Raw genomic sequence first — 20,554 nt, forward strand, 5'->3', positions numbered from 1 at the left:
ACACTGCACTGAAAAAAGCTCTGTAAGAGACAGGCTACCCTGTACAGGCACAGCTGGGGAATACGTGGCAAAGAGGAATGGGAGGAAAAACCCCCCTGCACACCTGAGGATTTAATTTAAACATGATTTGGGGCTTAGCCACAATGAGGAACAGCTTACTTTCAACTGCCTTGAAAAACAGAAGCTAAGTAAAAAAGTGTTCTCATTTAAAAACTTCTATAAGGCTGGAACAGCTACAGTTTCAGTTGTTGTACCTACCTTCACAAGATAGCCTGTTTCTGTAAATGCTTTAAAACCTTCCTGGTGTTTCCCTTTACAATGCAGTGCTTACTACTACACATATAGCTGATTCCTGCAGGAAGTGGGGTGAGGCAAATTTGATTTGTATTTTCCACACACTGCTGGTGGAGGGAGGGATTTTTGCTTTTAAATTATGTGCATATATATATATATATATACACACACACATATATAGAGAGAAATATACAGGACAAATTAAAATCTGTTACAGATATTGGTAAAAGTTAAATACATATGATGTGAACACCACATACATGTACACACAAACACACACAAGCCTACATGAGAATCAGGTGCTCTCCTGCAGAGAGGAGCAGAAAACCAAACACCAAGTATGTGGCTGGAAGGAAGGGGAGTTGGTCCATTCAACCCACATGTGCCTTACTCAGCCATTACTGCTTCAAACTGGTCACTACTCACTGCCTCACAGCAGCACCATGGCTCTGTCAATACTGCTGGTGAAAGGGATGAGCGATCTCGGAAACCAAAGTTGTCTGTTCACAAAAAAGGTGCAAGACGGGCAGAAGCAATCCAAGTTTTTCCCATCTCCTTCTGTGCTCTTCTCCATCAAAGCAGGCTGACCATGCCCTGGAAAAATCAGCAGGAGGTTCATTCTCTCAGGCCAATGCAGCTGGTTGGTATACCGTGCTAATGACAATTTGGATGCAAGTCCACAAGAAGAGATTAAATTTCTTGTCATTTTCCACTGTACTTCAAATGCCAGCTGACGCTGACAACTTTCAGTTACTACTGACTGAAGAGGGGGTTAGAAAAGTGACCAAGAGGCAAAGACCTCTGTATCTTTGATCAGCTATTCAGCTTTCCCCTCAAGTGGCAGATTTTAAACTGAAAAACATTTAGAAATAGGGCTGGTGAAGAGTTCAGTTCTATTCCTTGGTCCAAAATATATTACCATCTCTACCTTCCCAAAGAATATCAGAATACTTTAAGCTGGAAGGACTATCAGGAGGTCATCTGGTCCATCCCCCTGCTTCAAAAAAGTCCAACTAGAGCAGGCGGCTCATTCAGTTTCTGAATATCATCAAAGATGGACAGTCAACAACCAACCTGGGCCATCCGTTTCAATGGCCCCTTCTCATGGTGACCTTTTTCTTCATATGAAGAAGTCCATTCTCTGGCTGCTTCCCCCATTAAACAGTCTGAATTTAAGGCGAGTATCTCAAAAGCTTTCTGAATTCTTTGTACAAAATACTTGGAGATTGGAGGACATTTCACCCACCAACATAAAAGGATTTTCTCACCTTAACTTCACAACTTTTCATAAAACAGAAATCAAATAGTTACAATCCTATGTATATACTATGCAGATACAAAACTTTAAAACCCTACACACGGAGCCCTTCAGGAGTGCCGGTGTAGTGCATATGTACACAAGTCAGTTATGTAGAGGTTGAGTACATCCCAGGATCCCTTCCCATCAAAGTCCAGGCATGATGTAGGCGATGTTGTCTAGTGTGTTTGACTGCAAAAAGAAGGTCAGTATTTTTTTAGTGTAAGGTAATGACTCAAAATCCTTACAAAATGACACAGACAAGGGTACTAAGCATGCTCACTTGCCTTACAAGTTATCATATGATGAGACAACCCTATTTGTCTGGTTATCACTACCACTGCTAGGCTTATGTTCACTTTTTGCAAATGAAAGTTAACTAAACGTAAAGGTAGCCTCAGTATTTGTAAGCACTTGGAAACAATGAAAATGCTTGAGGCTTTCCCTGAGTGACCTCCTCCTTACAAACGCTATACTCTATCTCTGAATTTGAAACAAACCACATCGACCTTTTATCACATCAACCACAGGAAAGATCAGTGATAAGGATATAAGCAAAGTGATCAAAGTTTAGCACCTAAAAACCCCCAACATTACTTTACACGCACAAATCCTTTATGAAATTCTGTAGCATAAAAAAGAAAACCATTAAGCACACCCACTATTAGGGCACAGACAGGAAAAAGAAGTGCCCTCCAGTTTTTCTTGCAAAACGTAACAGAATTCTGAGAATAATAGTCCTTCTTATGCACATCAGAAAACAAGACCCAACAGTATATTATCTGTATGTCCTTCAAATGCAGTACTTCAGTTAGCTCAAGCCTGTGGCTGGATGGCTGAAGAAGGCCTTAGAAATACCAACTTTTAATTGCTGAAGACAGGGGACCTAGAGCTGAACCAGTTGTGACTTTGGAATTCAACAAGGCCACCTACTGACCAAAAAGACAAATAACATCCTACATGCAACAGGACCACTGTCAATTTTACCCAGCTTAAAACACCATTGTTGGTATGTATCTCATGGCGAAAATCAGAATACTTCATTTAGTATCAAGCCTGAATGCCAGTTTTCAGAAGTGAAGTGTCTTAATCCACCTAAAGCGCCATTGCTCCTTGTAACAATAAGACGTTCAAATTTCCAATACAGGCACCATTAGTCATGTGGTGTCTTTGCTCTGAATGCATTTGGCAAGCAAGAAGGAAAAAAAGCATAGGATGTTTTTCCATAGTTTAGGATGGGAACACCCCACTGACTCAGCTTTTGTGCAGACAGCCAGTTTGTGGGAGCTCACAGCCTAAAACTATCCACTTTTTTGCTGTTGCTAATAGTCATTCTCAAAACTAATCAATGTTTTGGCTGCTCTGCTATAACATGCCAATTTATATCCCTTTTTTGTTGTTATCTGCAAGATTTGTTTTTAACCTCTTAACTTTTGCAGACTATGTATTTATTTTTCATTTCTGCTCCTCTCCTTCACTGCTTTATTGATGTCTCCAGTTGGAGGTATGACTCCTAATTCCTTTTACGCTGCTGCCATCTTAATCTATGTCCACATCATGCTACATAGATGCCACAAGCTCTTACTAAACCAGAGCTCAATGTTATGTCTAGTTTAAAGCGGGAAAGAACCTCTAGTTATGCAGTTCCTTAAAACAGAGGCTGTTTGATTTTCCTTGGAGAACGTCACAGCCACATGTTAAAGGAATCACTCAATCACATTAGGAATCCTGAGATCACAAGTTATTTGTTGTGTTACTAAAGGAAAAACAGATTGTGTCATACAAAGCAACCAGAAGGTGAGGTTTACCTTTATGAAAAATAAGAGCTTTCATAAATAGTTATGTTTGTACAGATGCTTTTATTTGATTCAGATGGCTTGGTTCAGTAACTAAAACATGACCTACACACATTGCAATCAATGCTACAAATACCAGGCCAGTTGCCACTGGGAGAAAAAAAGTTGCACATTATCATTCAACAGTAACCTCTGAGAGAATTTAAGGAAATATTCCTCTATAAAAGCATATGACCAAGACAATTTTCTTATTGCTCTGGAATCATAATCACATCGTAAGACTGATGCATAAAAAGCTAGATGGACTACGGAAATTACCAGTGCTAGAATGGAAATAACCACAAGGAACTCACCAAAATATGCTTAGGGCAGCCATTCAGCTCAGGTAGTTGTGTGGTCAGACATGTTAATGGGCCCAAAGCACAGATGATTGAATCTAAAAGTACTGACAAACTTCCTGAAACAGCCACCATTCCCTGTAAGGAGAGAAAAGAGATAGGGATGACTCGTGGAAATTATGGCTCCTTCACAACTGTATCACTTCTCATGCAGATACAGTATCTTCACACTTGAGCAACCCGTGTAGGAAAAAAACAGGAAACAACTGAAAGGGTCAGAAAGTTGTCAGTTGCATAGAACACTTTAATTCCAGAATTTTTTGTAATGTCATTTCTTTGCCATTTCGTACCATCTGTTTTGTTATCTACACAAATCCTAAGACAAGGGCTGGTTTATTATTAAATCTAAAGAAACGCTAAGTCTGTAACAAATGCTTTAGTCATTAATATACTTTCAGGAAAGGGAATTTGCTTGTGTGCCTTTCTGTAAAGGGGGAGATTTTCCTTCAGTTGTTTCTTTGAAGAACGACCTTAACCATTCACACCAAAACCGAAATGCAAGAACGTTTATTTCACTGCTGATAAAACAAGCAAGCATAGTGGCATTAGATGATCCTAATAGCCAAGAGATTAAATTACATTATTTGAGCCAAATGTGTGTTCTCCTACTGGACTGAGTTCTGAAGTGCATGTCTGTGTGCGTGCATGCACTGAATCGCTATCATCTAACAGTAGGTAAATGTTAAATATGACAGCTTCTACATTACCAGGTAAGTTGAAACAATAGTAGCCCCTATCAAAGCACTGGCAATATGATACTGCCAGAAAACAATAGGACATGCAAAAACCATCTTGGTAAAGGCTGACAGTTTTCTAAGAAAGCTTGTGACTGCAACAGAAACTGGACCAGAGACTGCCAAAGACAGCAAGGAAGTACCAGACCCAAGGTGATCATACAGTAAGAAAACACTGCTGAGTATCCCAAATTGCCTTCAGAGACCTAGAGCTGCAAAGGACCCATCTGTCTTTGATGCCTAAGAAACACGGTGCTTTATTTCATGGAAATCAAAGAGCAATGCATCAGAGAAACACGACACGCCATCTCTAATTTCTCTTCCTAACACAGAAGCATTGGTTAAACTTGTTAAGTCAAATAAAACAGTAATCCCCACGCCAATCCTGTGTGTAGATTACATGGTATCACTGTGATATTGCTGGTTATAGACTCACCTCTGTTTCTTGCAGTCTGTGTCCAATAAGGCTCAGAGATTCACCCAGCAACTGTAAGTGTGCAGCTACATCAATAGGCTCTGTCTCAGGGGCTTTGGCTGGTGAGGAAGGCACCACCACAGTGCTTGTGGGGGATTTCTTCTGAGGGGAAATCACTCCTGTTGGAGAAGCTGGATACAGACAAATTCAAATTCCGTATTTTCTTCTTTAATTCTTTTACTTACAAGCCTATTTACTTAGTAAAGTTCAAATCTCACAGGCAACATTATCTTCCCTGCCGAAGAAAAAAGACCAGAGCAAATGAAGTGCAACAATTACCTTTTATTTTTGGTGCACTGTCTGAAGATGATGCCTTTCTCTTCACAGTAGTAGCCTCTGCTTTATTCTGCTTGTGTTGGAGATACTGAGCTTTCTGTTTCCAGATCTGCAGTTACCATAGTACAAAAGACATATTCATAACATTAGGCAATTCTGCTACCTGATGCCAAGGCCTGGAGGCAGAATGATGTTAAGTAGCTAACTGGTAAAGTAATACCATGAGAAGAAAATGGATGACTTTATGATCACAAGGCCAGTATTCCCATACTTTGGGGACATAGGTAGTATTTTCCTAGGTATGGCGGCAATACTGCCAGCATGTTTGGACCTCAGCACCTAGTTTACAGAAATTGGTTTACAAAAACATCTCACACACACTCACCAATTTATCCTTCTCAGGTAGCTGATTCCACACTTCTGCCAGTTTTTTACTTAACTCTCCAAAATCTGGTAGAAGGAAGGAAGAAAACCTTTTAAAACAAATGTTTTAAAACAAACTAAATAAGAGTCTCATGAAGAGAACATAGGAAATTTCTTGGCTCATGCATACACATTTAGGAAGCAACCTATTCCACATCTAGAACTCTTCACGCTGACCAGAAAATGACTGCCAGTGTGGAATCCCAGTACTGTTTAAAATGAAAACAAGCTGATACTAGGACATGAAGTCACACGTGTATATACAGAAAGGTAGCACAATGAAAGTAACTCTCTAAGTAAAGAAAGAAACAGCTAGCAATTTCTTCATCCAGATTCACAGCTTGGTTAAAATGCAATGAAATCAAGTAACGAAATCCACTCCTGTCCCCTTTGCCACCTCTTACTCAAAACTGGCAGATTCTTTGCATGCTGCAAAATTAAAGAGGACGGTACGAAACAGAGATGATATATTCTGCTAATTAATCCAACTGGTGTATGATGAAGAGAAGACTGGATTATTGTCTTACCTATTCCAGGGTGCTCAGACACAATATTTGTACGATATTCCTTACAGAACACTTGATAGGCAGACATGTTTTTCTTCTTTGGCTAGTCAGAAGAAGAAAAAGAAAGAAAGATTTTTAATTATCATAAGACCTACTTAAATTCATTCAGAATTTGGCATTTATTGAAGAATTAAGGAAAGACATGGTGCTTAGATCAGGAACTTAAAAAAGCTGTGTTTTACATGTTCTGGCTGAATGTGGTGTTTATGTAAGCACAGGAACCAGCCAGAATCAGTCTTAGCACAAGGCTTATCTGGCAACAATTCTGATCAATGCATTTCATTCATAATTTTCAACCACCTGATTCTCTAAATTCAGAATCAATACACATCTCCGTTAATGCATCGCAGTTCTAAAACTTAAATATCTGTCCCTCTATTCATGGTACCTCTTACAGGTCTGTCAAAACAATTCAGTTGTCATCATGTGCTGGGGAGGGACTCTTCATTAGGGACCGTCGTGACAGGACAACAGGTAACGGGTTCAAACTTAAACAGGGGGAGTTTAGATTGGATATAAGGAAGAAATTCTTTCCTGTTAGGGTGGTGAGGCACTGGAATGGGTTCCCCAGGGAGGTTGTGAATGCTTCACCCCTGGCAGTGTTCAAGGCCAGGTTGGACGAAGCCTTGGGTGGCATGGTTTAGTGTGAGGTGTCCCTGTCCATGGCAGGGGGGGTGGAACTAGATGATCTTAAGGTCCTTTCCAACCCTAATTATTCTGTGATTCTATGTTTTGTTCCATCCTTACAAAACACTTCAAATTGGCATGAAAACAAACAATGTAAGTATACTGACAGCAGAGGCATAAGCAGTTGCCGAGCTATGATCGGCAAATAGAATAGAATAGAATAATAGAATAGATACCAAATAGAATAGAATAATAGCTGAACAACCTTGGGCCCATTTCCGAACACAAAGCAACTCTTGTTTATCTGAATAAACTGCTTTTCCCCATTTATATATTTACATAATTACAGTTTTATCCCCTGTAATCTCATTCAGATGCTAACTGTAATTTCTCTTAGTCACATTTTGATACACTAACCATGGAAAACTCAATCTATGGGAACAGAACAAAACTGGGAATGTGGCAGTCTGTAAGAACTAGAATTTCATTTGAATACAAGAGTGAATGGGTAGATGTCTTCACCTGCCAGGCTAGAGCTCAGTTCCTTTTTATAGGAACTGTAATGATGGACTAGATCATTAGTCAAAAATACTGCCTGGGAACAGACAGAACCAGTTACCTTAGAAAATGGTGCAGCTGTGCTTTGTGCATAACCTGTACCAAGCAAATTTAGTATAACTTCTTTAAAGAACCTCTATCACTTACAGACTGCCTGTGCCACAAAACCAGAATATTGTATATTCCTTTCACTACAAAGAGAAATCAGAGTGGCTGGTACATTTTTTCCAACATGCTTCAGTGAAACCATAGATCCTGGTATTAGTCATCCTTCTATTTCAATTTAACATGTGTTTGTAATGGATTATTACCACATTATTACATTATTACCCACAACCCAATTTCTGTTTTTCCTTACTTTTTCTCTGTCTCTTTCTCTTTCCTTTTCTCTGTCTCTTTCTCTTTCCTTTTCTCTTTCTTTTTCTTTTTCTCTTTCCTTTTCTCTTTCTCTTTCTTTTTCTCTTTCTCTTTCCTTTTCTCTTTCTCTTTCCTTTTCTCTTTCTCTTTCTCTTTCCTTCTCTCTTTCTCTTTCCTTTTCTCTTTCTCTTTCCTTTTCTCTTTCTCTTTCCTTTTCTCTCTCCTTTTCCTTTTCCCATTTCTCAGCTTTGTCTTTCTCCTTGTCTTCCTTTTTCCTTCTTTTCTCACTTTGACCGTCTGAGTGGAAAACAGCAGGAGGAGGTGGAGGAAGAACATAGTGGGTACTGGGAGGAGGTGGTGGTGACACTGTTGCTTCAGAACTGTGCCCAGAACTCCTTTTAGACTTAGAGTGCTTCTTCTCTCTGTGTTTCTCCTTGTCTTTTTTTTTCTTACTTTTTTTTGACTTCTTCTTCTTCTTGATTTCCTGGTAGGAGTCATCTATCACGAGCTCCCCAGCCTCCAACTCCCCACCAGAAGTGGAGACAGATTCTGGTGGAGCCTCCATACCTGAAATCTCATACTCACTCCCATGGCCCTCTGAATAAACAGGGGTGTCAGCACCAAAACTCTCAGAGGGTGGATGTGAGTCTAGAGGTGGCTTGTGCTTCTTTCGGGAGGACTTCACAAAGCTCTGCAGCTCATGACCTAGCAGGAATGAGCCCTGCTCATCTCGAGCCGATTTCTTTGAAGATTTCTTCGAAGCTGCTGGTGCTGAAGAGTAAGAAAAAGAATCGTCATCTGCTGCACTGCTTTTCTCTTTTGGCGAAAGGATGAGCTTCATCTTCAAGCCATCAGGTTCACGAAGAGTAAGTGTCTCTGTGTTCACATAAAGAGGTTTCATTTTTTTAGATTTGTGGACGCTACCATCATCCACGGAGTGCTCCCCACTGCTCCCACTCAGCTTCTTCTTGGTGTGCTCCTTTTTGCTTTCAGAATGGCCAGAGGAAGAATAAGATGATTTTTCAGAGGTCTTCTTTGAAGACTTCGAGCTTGTGGCCAAAGGTGAGGTGACAGCCTTGAGTAAATCCACGGTTGTTTCAGCTGAGGATGGGCTAGAAACTGATTTTTTCTTCTTCTTTGATGGTAGATCCAGAGGCATAACACCTGAAAAAGGTCAAGAGAAATGTACATAAAGATGATTCCCTTAAAGACAGCATTACACTAGCATGAAGAACTGAAGCAGGAATAAGCAAGACATAATTGTAGTTGACAGATTTACACCCTGTCTTAAACGGAAGATCTCTGAAGCTTATAACCAGCTCTGTTTTATATATTCAGCAAAAGTAATACTATCTGCAAGTAAAATTAAATTTTGTGCTGCAATAGCAAAAAAAAGAAGAAAAAAAAAGGCAACTGTCAAAAGGGAAGGAATAGGTTAGAAAACTGTAATTTTTCAATAAAAAGGGGGTGGAAGATTTCTACTCCCAACAGTGGAAAAGTGTTAACCTAGACTCTGAAAATATCACTGCCCAATCTTCTGCTGTCTGACACTGATCAGCATCAGGTTTCTGATTGCTTCTCCTAAGACAGGTTGGTGTACCCTCCCCCCATAAAGTGCTAACCACAAAGTTTGATGACACTGGTTTAACAGCATCCTTTCCTCAAAGTCATAATCTGTTAGCCCATTCTCCTGCTTGATTACTATCTTACCTCTGTAACAGAACTCATCAGACGAGTGCTTTTTCTTCTTTTTGTGAGGTTCTGTCCCTGGAGAACGCTCACTGTCCTAGGATAAGAAGAATAAAGTTGTTGACAAACAAGAGGGAAATATTATGAGATTCACATGGACTACTGACACAGATAATAATTTGTAGGAGATATGAAGAGTTATTTGTACTATGGTAACATCAAGGAATCCTAGGTACGAACCAGGATCATTATTCTAGGTGCTAAAACAAGCCCTCAGTATAGGTTTAAAGTTAAGAGACAAAAACCATGGTAATACAAAAAATTGTATTAGTCAGGATTCATTTCAGCACATCAGCCACCGAACCAGCACCAAGCTTTCTGTAGGGACTGCAGCACAACAGGGCTACAAGGAAACTGAAAGACAGATCTCTATATGGAGCTCTCACCAAGTGCAAGGAGCAATACACCAGAAAACTTGAAAAAGCACATTTGAAAGTGTTAAGAAATGGACAATAAAAGCCAGCACTTGGGAGTTAAGCTGGTTAGTTGATAAAATACAGATATCTACCTCTTAATAAAGCTAAGAAATAACTAGGCATGCACAGGCTGTCAAACTCTGAAAATGAAGGTGAGCAGTTCATGTTTAATGTGCTGAAAAAGACAGAGAAAGTGAAAGGAGGAAGGTGAAAATTAAAATGATGGGCCAAAAACCTGTCCTTAATATGCCAGGTCCCCCAATTATTATTTGTCTCTTGACCGATTTATGGTCTGAAAATGAAGCCCCTCTACAGAATTCCATCTAGAACTTCTTTTCCAGGTGAAAAGAAAAATAATAAAAATTTACTGGGTAGTCACCTTTCCGTAACAGCAGAAATTTTAACTCAAAGAGGAAGGTTTTGAAGATACTTAAGCTGCCACTAGGTGATTTCAGAGTTAAGACCCCTATGAGGTCAATAGGGCAGGTTCATACCTCTCAAGAGCTATCATTTCATCCTGTCTGCAGAATCAGGAAGATAACAGCACATCAGTTAACATTATATTCATCCTTCGCTATTTATACAATGATAAAGTCTAAAATCATAGGGGTTTTTTTGGTGTGTAAAAACTTATTCATGCTGTCTTACAATTTGCATAGTTCTACATCAAGGCTAGGACAGCATCCTACTATCCTATTTTCTAAGGTCTGAAAAATCAGAATCAGTTGTAAATGGGCTTGACCCCCTCCTTTTCCCCAGGAAAGTTACTGAACAATACAAGACATGATTAGCTGCTCTTGCTGCCTTCGACATGCATTTCTATATGAAAAAGAGCAAGAAACTCATCTGTCCCATTCCATCACTAGCTTTATATATATCCTTTCACCTTTAACCTGTTCTGTGAGGGCTTCCTGACCTGAGTTGCTATCTCGTCTTCCTCTTGCCGCAGATCCTTGTAAGAGCGCTTCTTCTCTCGCTGTATCCTGCCAGTTGCCAACCCGTCATCAACACTTCGGTCACTCTCTAGGAACTCTGAGATTTACATGAAATGGGAAAGAACAAAAAAAAAAAAAAAAAAAAGAAAGAAATTAAATACCCCATTAAGAAATGACAGACATATGGACTATGAACGAAATAGGAGAACAGTGGACATTGCACAAAACACAACAAGCACAGAGGCCTAGAAGATTATAATCTGTATCCTCTGACCATAGGGATGGGGCTCAGTGTGTTAACACTGTAACAGTAGTCACTCCGTATTTCACTTCTAACCCTTGTATATTTCCTCCTAAAGAGAACTGGACCTAGAAATATTATCATGACTAAACATATCCTTATTCCTGGTCTCCCATTCCATTGCCACAACAGGGAGAAGAATGGCTGCAGTGGCAGAATTCCTTGTAAACATCAAGGTGTTTGCATTAGGAAATACCACCTATTTCTTTCAAATTCTTATGCCAGTACTTTATACTTGGAAGTCAAGGGCTTGGAATCCTCCCAACAACTTGGCCAGATTATATTTAAGGGCTCCACAGCATACTAGGTTGCTTTCCCACTCTAACAGCATGGTCTGGCAAGGACTGCAGAAGGTACCCCCTTTTTTATCAACTCCCTCTGAGATTATAAAGCAATCATACCTTCTTTCTTCTTGGAGTCATCGTAAGCCATGGTGGTCCTGCAGGAGCCTGAGAATGTGTTGCCACGTCTGAGCTCCTTCCCCTGTTCCCGTGTACAGGAAAAGGTCTGAGAAACAGAGAATGAAAATAACCTTCCCATAAAGAATCACGATGTAAAATGGGGAACTTCCTCTGAACCAAGTGAAGATTCTCCGAAACACACTGGGAAAAGAAAGGAGTCTACCTTCTGGTTGGTTGATGATCACTCTTCAGGCCTGACAGAATATTTTTCTAAAATTAAATAAGAGGTTATTCTTCTACTATTTTAAAGATATAAAATACCACCTCTTCCTCGGAAAATCTTCAAATCACTGAAGTAGTTTATTTACAAAACCAGGAAGAGGGTGAGAAGACAGCTGAGTCTGATTTTCATGACACACAGAATTGAACTCAAACTTGTGCCAAACTGATTTCTTTTGTCAGGAGCCGCTGTAGCTAAAAGTGGGATGTTTAAAGAGAGATTTCAAACCCCTGAATCTCAGATCAAGTGAAGGGAAAGAAGGAAACAGTTTAGAAGTCATAGTACTACAAAAGAATTATTTCAAATCTAAGTGAAGAACTGCATGTCCTGTAGTGAAGGTGTGCATCTTTCTGCTGTTTCCCAACACTACCACTGCAGACATTTTGAGTGCCCGCTTGGGAGAGGGAATAGAAGAAAGCACTCCTTTCACTTAGGCCTTCACAGCATCCCAATCTCAGGTTTCAGGCCTCCTAGAACTATATAATTCTGTTCCATAGTTGCTAGCATATTGCAGGACAGTGTCCTTATGGCAGGGATGCACTTTGGCTCTCTTAGAGTGAACAGCGACAGCTCTTCGGTCAGTAACTGGCTTAACATGAAAAGATCAACCTGCTCAGAAGTGATTGAACCTTAATTGCACCTAAGTAATTTTGTATATTTGCGTGCATGTGCACACACAAAATCATAGAATGGTTTGGGTTGGAAGGGACCTTAAGGTTCATCCAGTTCCAACCCTCTGCCATAGGCAGGGACACCTTCCACTAGACCAGGTTGCTCCAAGCCCTGTCTAACTTGGCCTTGAACACTTCCATGTGTAAACAGTCAGCTACAAGGACCTTGTGGCTTGTTCAATCTTGCCAGTTACATTTGAATACCTTGATAGCAGGAAACTCTTGCATATCCCTGTGCTTATACATCCCTGTATGTATCCCAATTTTATAAATAACTGGCTGAGGCTAAGAATGTACAACATATTAATCCTATAGTGGTTACTCAAGTGAAACAACAAAGTCCCAACTAAATCAAGCTTGCAGTTACATGGGAGGTACTTCTGTTTAAATTCATAGGAATACATGTAATTTCTTTAGGTTTTGGGAAACCATCTGCCAGAAAATGTTTTAAGACAGTATTCTGACTATATATTATTGGTAGCTAGCACAGCAATTTGTAGGCAGAATTTATGTATATACATGAGAGCACTGCAATATGTATACACAACAGAGCACTGCACTTTGGAATAAAAAAGAGCATTTTGCCACTTGCAGGCTCACAGTCTTGAACCAGATCTTATCAACATTCTTCTTACCATGAAATACGGCTTTGTTAAACTTAGGGTAAGAAGCACATGGGATACTTTGAACAGAAAAAGTACTATTTATTTCCTTCCTATTAATTAATCTGATTTGATAAACATATGGTAAGCGTTGGAACAGAAGATCCTCTGAGGGACCTGGGGGTTTTAGTCTGGAGAAGGCTCAGGGTGAACCTTACTGCTCTACGATTACCTGAAAAGTTGTAGTGAGGTGGGGGTGGGTCTCTTCTCCTAAGTAAAAAGTGATAGGATAAGAGGTAATGGCCTCAAGCTGCACCAGGGGAGGTTTAGACTGGATATTAGGAGCAATTCCTTCCCCAAAGGGTGCTCATGCATTGCAACAGGCTGCCAGGGCAGTGCTGGAGTCACTGTCCCTGCAAGTATTCACAAAGTGTGTAGACGAGGCCCTCAGTGACATAGGTTAGTGGTGGCATTGGCAGTACTGGGATAAAGGTTGGACTTGATCTTCAAGGTCTTTTCCAACCTTGTTGATTCTATGTTGAGACGTGACAGGGACTTCAGTGGGAATAAGGACTTCGTCTAGATACCACTCCACAAAACAAAGATGAAGTCAGTCGTTCATGAATGGATGATATGGAGAAACTAAGATCGGTTTTCAGCTACTACCTTTTACTTTCTTTTTAAATCTTATTTGCTTGATAGGTATAGGTTGGTAGATAACACCCAAAGGAGCTTATAACCTAAGCCTTTAACCCTGCAAAGACAAAACATATTCTTAACTAATATAATCTATAAATCCCAATTAGGTTCTTCGGTTTCAGCAGAAATCACACAGGTTCAGTGCAGACATTCCCTCTCCACATCTCCCCCTGCTTAACGCTCAAGCTACCGGGATGAAGGCCAAGCATTGCTATTCCTCAGCACCCCCGAGCCCGCAAGGACTCCGGTCCCCGAAGGAGTCTGCACACTCCACTGGGGACCGGCAGCGGTGGGTGGAAACGGAGGGGCGGCGGTTCAAGCCGGGTTCCCTCGCCCCGTTTCCCGCCAGCGCTCCGGGGGCCCTAGCGGACCCACGTGGGCACGCAGGTCCCGCCGGGAATTCCGCGCGCAGCCACGAGGACAAACGCCGACACCGAACCCCCCCCAGACCCGCGCCCGGACCTATCCCGCACCCCCGAAGCACACCACGGCACAGCCTCAAGCATGCGCGTCAACACCCTCAGGGTCCGGCCAGCCACCGCCCGCGCCCCTCCCGCCGCCTCCGTTTAAAGCTGGCTCGGTACCTCACTGTCGCTTGCCCGCGCGTTGTCTCACCCTCGCCTGCTCTCGTCTCACTCCAGCTTGTGGCTCCGCTCCTGCAGCAGGCCCGAGCGCGTCCTGGCGGTGGGACCGTCAGCGGCGACAGGGCCCGCCGGTGCCCAGCGGCAGGGCGGGAAGGCGGCGCAACCACCTCACTTAGCACTACCGCTTCCCGCCGCGCCGCCACCACCCGCGACCGCCACCTTGGACAGGAAGACAAGGGACACCCTCCCGGCGCCGCGACCAGGGGGAGCTAATCGAGCTCCGAGAGCCTTCAACGTGGCACCCGCTGGGCGGGGGAGAAGACGGTGTAGGGGATTGCCGAGCGCATCGATGGTCTGTCCGGGCAGGGGGCGCCGTTCCGTGGGGAGTGAGTCGGGCTGGGTGCCTTGGGATCTCCCAGTTCCAACCCTCTGCCATGGGCAGGGACTCCTCACACCAGACCAGGTTGCTCCGAGCTCTGTCCAACCTGGCCTTGAGCACTGCCAGAGATGGGGCATTCACAGCTTCCTTGGGCAGCCTGTTCCAGTGCCTCATCGCACTCATAGTGGATGCAGTGCACAGTGGAGAGTCAGGACAAGCCAGGGCTGAGGTAGATAAGCACGTCTGAACAGCACACTTGAGGCTACTGCACATGAAGGCATCATGACGCCCTCATGCCTGTTCCAATCAACTGTCCAAAGGCAGCAGGCAAGAGAAAAGTAAAGTATCCAAGCATCTTCTAAAGTGCTCATTCATTACTGCAAATGATTCAAAAAAGGTGAAAAAGCTCAAGAAATGGCTTAGTCAGAAAAGAGGAGTCTTTTTTTTCTTTCCCACCAGGCTAGTCTTTCTTAAGTCTGACTGCTCAGGAAGTCCCTGTTCAACAAACCTCATTTAATTCTTGCCTTAAATGCCATCATCTCCACTGATGCAGGAGTTTTCTTTTTATTTAGTTGCAGGCAGACACTCACAACTTTGTCAGAGGCTGCTCACAGTCACATGCAGTTTGCAAACTACAATTCTCAGCCATGCCTGAGCCAAACCTGGCCCATCACAGACATCTGGTTTCCCAGCACTTACAGATTTCCCTTCTGGTCCTAATGATGATTTTGTGTCCTAATAAGTACATAATAATGGCAATAATTATGTGCAGTACAGTAGGCCCTAGGGGAATTAGAAGAGGATAGAAGCCTGTGCCTGTTACGCTGTATGAAAGTATAGTTCGATCCAAAGGGAGGGGTATATCCTCTCTGAAGAGATCAATATTTGCAAGTGCAACAGCTATTAACACATCAGACTAAAATCCCACCAGTCTTTAGGCTGAGCCATTATCATGATTAGGAGTGCTAGGTGCACCATGAACGAACAAGGATACAAATTGCTTTGAAAATTGAAAGCCTAAATTAGCCTGGTATTTGATGATGGCAAGAGTTGGATAATGATAGCTAGTAAATGTGTAAAGATGGTATGTTCAATATTCTGCACCCTGGAATAAGAAAGGATTCTAGCTGCTCTGCAGTTTGATGTTTTTAGTGCTGGATGGTTTGTAGGTATTGGACTGTGTCAGTGATTGTGTGTGGAGGAGGGAGAATGAATTTGCAGGTGTACTTGCAAAAATGAGCATGATACTTGTGCATAAAGCCACAATCACTCAGACTTCCCCTGGTGGGATCTATCCGTGCTCCTTTCCTCCCTATAATAATAATAATAATAATAATAGTAATAGTAACAGCATATAGCCTCTCTGACTGCATTTTTCATCCCTCTCTGACTGCATTTTTCATCAGTGCAGGAATGCTCAGAAAATCTAATTTAAATCATTTCTGTTCTTCAGAGTTAGTAAAGGGAACCAGCCAGCACAAACCGCTAGCATTTACTGGATGCTTTCAAACAGCTTAGCCTTTCTGTTTTCTAGAAAATCCAGGCATCCCTTTAATGTGTACACCTGGTTTATATAGGTCAGGTGGGGAAAACATCAGGATGCTGATAGGAAATTTAAGAGTCAGAACCCCTTCATATCCATAACACCTGACTGAATTGTTTCCCTGTAGTTTCAAAAATGAGAGGTCACAGTGAGGAAATAGGAAAATCAAGTTCTCCATAGTTTTAAGACCTGAAGTGTAGATTCAGTCAGTTTCAGACTATTGTGAGAATATTGCATATTCCTTTTGTTAAGAGCATCTTGAATTCTTTGCCTATATGCAGGGAAACTGTGGAAGGGTACATGGTATGTTCCCTCAGGTGTCTTCTTGGCAGTGAGATATGTATTGTATGAAATGCTCTTGCCAGTACAGAGCATTTTAGAATGTGTGTATACTTTCTTATGCTTAATGCAAGATTAGTTGTGTACTGAGGACATTCACACTTTGGTATCTGGTTTCTAGGACACCTCAGGGCACTGCCCAAAGAGGCAGCACACAGACAGAGTTTTAAGTGGCTGAGAAAGGGTGGATTGCCTTGGTGGTTGTACCATTCCAGTGAGCAGCTTGCATAGGTGATGCTTAGCACCAGGTTTCTGTCCTGGCACTTTAGGCTTAGGAGTAGGCTCTGGATGTTTGCACTTTGGGAGCTGGTTTGTGGGCTCTGAGAGCCTGCCCTGAGCCGTGTGTTTGCTGGGGTCTGACGGGGTCCAGGTGAGCCCCCGGGAGCTGGGCTGGTGCCGGGGCTGCGGGAGCAGCCTGGGCCGAGCCGTCTTCTCGCTGCTGAGGTCGGCCATGGGAAGCGGCACCCCGTGCCCACCATCCCCAAGGAGCCGCTGTGAGCTGTGCCTGGCCCCGGGATGCCGGTTCGGCACACGGCGCTCCCGGAGCGTGCTGCGGCACCGCGCCGAGGGGCTGGAGCAGCACAGCGGTTCCTGAGGTTCACTGGTGTTTATGTGACCTGGGGAGATGCGGGTGATGTGATGGGGAAGCGAGCAGGGAGTGCTCTGAGCCCTCCCCAGGGGAAGGAGCCCACTCCGGTCCTTCCGCCCCGGGGACCTGCCGGTGGCTCGGGCAAAGGCGCAGCGCTCCGATCTTCCGGGCTTTATTCCCCGGGACCCTGCTGCCTCTGCGCTGAGGTCTTTGCCAGAACCAGCTGCCTCGGGAGCGACAACACGATGAAGGAGCCGCATCCCACCCCTCGCCTGCTCCTTGTATGAATATTGCCCCCCCTTCAGGCCCCGGCCCCTCGTATTATAGACATCGCCTCGCCCTACCGGTCCGCTATAGACGTAACCCCCCTTCACTCCTCCAGCAGCGCTCCGCCGTTCAGGGCCATCCTGGGTCTCGCCGGCCGCTCAGACCCTTGGCCCGTGGCGTCCCTGTGTTTCTGTCAGCCACAGCCCCCGTCCCCGTTCCACGGGAGAGCCACAGCGGCTTCCGCCCGCGCAGTACGGCCCCAGGACCCATCACCGCCGCTCGCGTCGCCCGAAGCCCCGTGGGGCCGGTTCTACGCAATGACCCCTGTACGGAGCCCCCCAGCAGCAACAGACGTGGGCAATCCCAGCCCCGGCACCGACAAACGCCCCGAGGCTCCCGGTTCCCGGCGGGGCTTTGTGTGGCCGGCGCTGGTGCCGCTGCAGAACGGACCTGGCTGCGCGTGGACAGCCTGGAAACGCGATCCCTGCTCCATCCCCTGGGGAGGGCATCGTTCTACCGCTGGTTGCCACTGTAAAGGGGAAAAAGACCTTGCACTCTTGCTGAGGTGAGGCAACAAACTGCGCTAGAAACGCATGTTCAAGTGGGCAGTGAACGTGAGTCTGCTGGGCACTTTTTGTCTCATGACAGCAGTGCTGTTGTTCAATTGCCATCACCAGCATGACCAACAGATGTCTGCATTGAACAGAAATGAAGTGCAGCTTGAGATAAACCCTTTCCTAAATGAAAGAGCAGAGTGGCAGGGAGGGAAAAGAGCATGGTGGGGAGGCTGTTACCCCAAGAATGACCTGTAGTTGTTTCTTGGCAATCTCTAGATTCACAGTCCAGGACTAGGTTCGTGTTACCTGAGCTGGATGCTGAAGTGAGAAGGGCTTGGAGAGAGAGAAGTGTTCTTCCTGTTTCAATGTCCCTGGTGTAGGAGTTGGTAGACTGTTCAGTTTGGTGTTTGCATTACGGATTTATGGCAATTTAATTCCTAGGTGGCAAGGTGTCCTGAGTTTGATACTGGAGGGCAAAGGGAAGTGATGGATTAGACATTTGCCTTTGGATGTTTGGTCATGATTAGAAACTAGTAGCTGGACCAGAACAAAAGCAAAGAAAACAAAATGCAACTTAATTCCAGGTACTGATTGGAACGATTGCCTTAAGTTAGGTCAGTTTGTGTATGTGAGAAATTTGGTTTAGGTTGGAGAGAGATTGTTAAGGAACAAAGAATGGAGTAAGTCTGCTCCAAGACTTTGTAATGCCTTTGGAAGAAGAAACAGTGCTGGTCATATTAAGCAATCAGCTTGTAACGCAGTAATATTTACTTGTTGGACATGGGGCGCTGAGAGCATGAGGACTATAGGGGTATTTTTAGGAGTGATTTTCTAGTGTTAACTATGGACTTGTGCTTTATCAGATCTACTTTGATCAATGGCTTCATCACTGACTGGGTCTGTAGGTATGTGAAGGTGTTGGATGTGCAGCAGCATTGGTGATGCACTGGAGGGACTGACACTCCAAGTGTGTTGAGAAGATTTACAGCTTATTTTTCTCTTAATTTTTAATTTTCCTAGTGGAGCTTTTTTTCCCCAAGAGGGCCACAATCACAGGGAAGTGGCAAGAGCCTGAACAGCCAACTATGGGATGTCTCATATGCTCAATTGTAGGTGTAAGCAAGAGCTGCAAAAGCCCAAAATAAATCTTGTAAAGGTCTGAAAATCAACCTAATGTATAAAGCCAAGAGGAAAAGCAATAATAAAGTTGTGCAGTAAGGACTGAGTAGCATGAAAGGGGAGTATTTATAAAACTACATATTTTGCCCAAATGTGCTGTGTTGCAGCCATGTTGGCAGTTGGGTTTGGTCTAGGTCTGTCAGTATTTGCCAAGAAACCCCCCCACCAAGTCTCCAAAATGTAAATGGATGTCTCAAACCCTTCAACAGCAAACCAAGTCATTAATTCCTTTTAAAAAAGAGGAAATCGGTACTTTTTTTTAATGATACATAGTCCATTTCCTCTGTCATTATCAACAAGAAAGTGTTTTAGTGCAGAACAGTTGTGTCAACTTATAATGGGAGCTATTAAGAAGAAGAGTCTGTGGTAGAATAACTCCTATCTGTCTTTATGCTGGTTTAGCAGCTTGATATTCTGCCCTTTACTTTCAAAATCTTGCTGCTGTCTTTGCTGTGGTCTTCAATGAATAGTCTGTGTTCTGTGTGACTGTTTCAGCTATGATCAGAGAGAGATAAGTGATATTACTTCCAATATCTTGAATCTTTCCAAACAAAAGTGGGCCATTGTCTTGCTTCTCCCAGTAATCTCTCAAGGCATGTGTGAGTAGCTCAGTGCTGGCTTGGTTCTCTGAATAATAACAGTGTTTATGAGACCCAAGTATTGATAACAACTCTATTATCACTTGATTGCATAGATTCAGTCCTGCTTGGGAGGAAAGAAAGGAACAGAAGCTGACTGAGGAAGGAAGAAAATAAATACCCTGAAACAGCAAGAGGAGATGTGCAGCCAGACACAAGATAGCAGATCTCACTCATATCAATATCACTCTCTGCCTCCCACCAGTCTCTTGGTGCTGCTATTCTGCTTGTAATTTTGCCACCTGCTTTCTTTCAGCAGGAAAACCAATTGCCTCTCTCTGCCTTCTGGAGGTTGTGAAGGGAAGGAAGGAGTTCTCACTAGCTTGGCTGCTTCTCCACTTCCCCTGATTTTGTGACCATCGTGCTCCCACACCAAAGTGTTTGGAAACAACTCAGGAAGCTTTCACCATGTCTAGTTTCATGGCAGCAGTCCAGTAGTTAATTCAGTCCAGTCAGCAGGGCTCTGAAGCACCTACAGGTTTGTTAATGCTTCTGAAATTGTGAAGTCTGAAGAAGAAACCTGGGGAAATGTCCTGTGGATTCTTTGGACAAAGCTTCTTTCTTCCTTTTCTCTTGCTTGACTCCAAGATGAGCATTTGTTTGCAGGTTCCAGTGCAATTTCTG

At 43.3% G+C, this 20,554-nt stretch overlaps 1 protein-coding gene and 1 long non-coding RNA gene across 3 annotated transcripts in view; one reads left to right on the forward strand and one right to left on the reverse strand.

Moving 5' to 3' along the window:
* Positions 1–192: 192 nt before the first annotated feature.
* HMGXB4 (HMG-box containing 4) lies at positions 193–14,573 on the reverse strand. 2 transcript variants are annotated; one of them, XM_061371796.1, is made up of 11 exons: positions 14,471–14,573; positions 11,604–11,709; positions 10,883–10,998; positions 9,512–9,587; positions 7,803–8,965; positions 6,221–6,302; positions 5,656–5,720; positions 5,274–5,379; positions 4,956–5,125; positions 3,741–3,863; positions 193–1,783 (listed from the first exon to the last, which is right to left on the reverse strand). In XM_061371796.1, the coding sequence occupies exons 2-11, from the start codon at positions 11,632–11,634 to the stop codon at positions 1,739–1,741; spliced, it is 1,977 nt and encodes a 658-aa protein (XP_061227780.1). In that variant the 5' UTR covers positions 11,635–11,709; positions 14,471–14,573; the 3' UTR covers positions 193–1,738. The 2 variants fall into 2 exon arrangements, with proteins under 2 accessions (XP_061227780.1, XP_061227779.1); XM_061371795.1 differs by lacking the exon at positions 14,471–14,573 and having other exon boundaries at positions 11,604–12,379.
* Positions 14,574–15,019: 446 nt separating this feature from the next.
* Positions 15,020–20,554, forward strand: part of LOC133222275 (uncharacterized) — a 37,861-nt gene continuing 32,326 nt past the window's right edge. The window contains exon 1 of the long non-coding RNA XR_009728265.1: positions 15,020–15,156. This is a non-coding gene — a long non-coding RNA (uncharacterized LOC133222275). The remainder of the gene's footprint in view (positions 15,157–20,554) is intronic.

The sequence above is a fragment of the Neopsephotus bourkii genome, unplaced genomic scaffold (assembly GCF_033783945.1).
Source record: "Neopsephotus bourkii isolate Nb327-2 ecotype Australia unplaced genomic scaffold, CSIRO-AGI_Nbou_v1 NB_1589, whole genome shotgun sequence".
NCBI classification, from domain to species: Eukaryota; Metazoa; Chordata; class Aves; order Psittaciformes; family Psittacidae; genus Neopsephotus; species Neopsephotus bourkii.

Coding starts and splice junctions, on each gene's coding strand:
- HMGXB4 (XM_061371795.1), bottom strand. CDS start 11,742: ATGGGAAGGTTATTTTCATTCTCTGTTTCTCAGACCTTTTCCTGTACA. Junction 6,303..7,802: donor GAGAAAGAGACAGAGAAAAA/GTAAGGAAAAAC, acceptor TCTTCTGACTAG/CCAAAGAAGAAAAACATGTC. Junction 5,380..5,655: donor TACCTGAGAAGGATAAATTG/GTGAGTGTGTGT, acceptor TGGTAACTGCAG/ATCTGGAAACAGAAAGCTCA.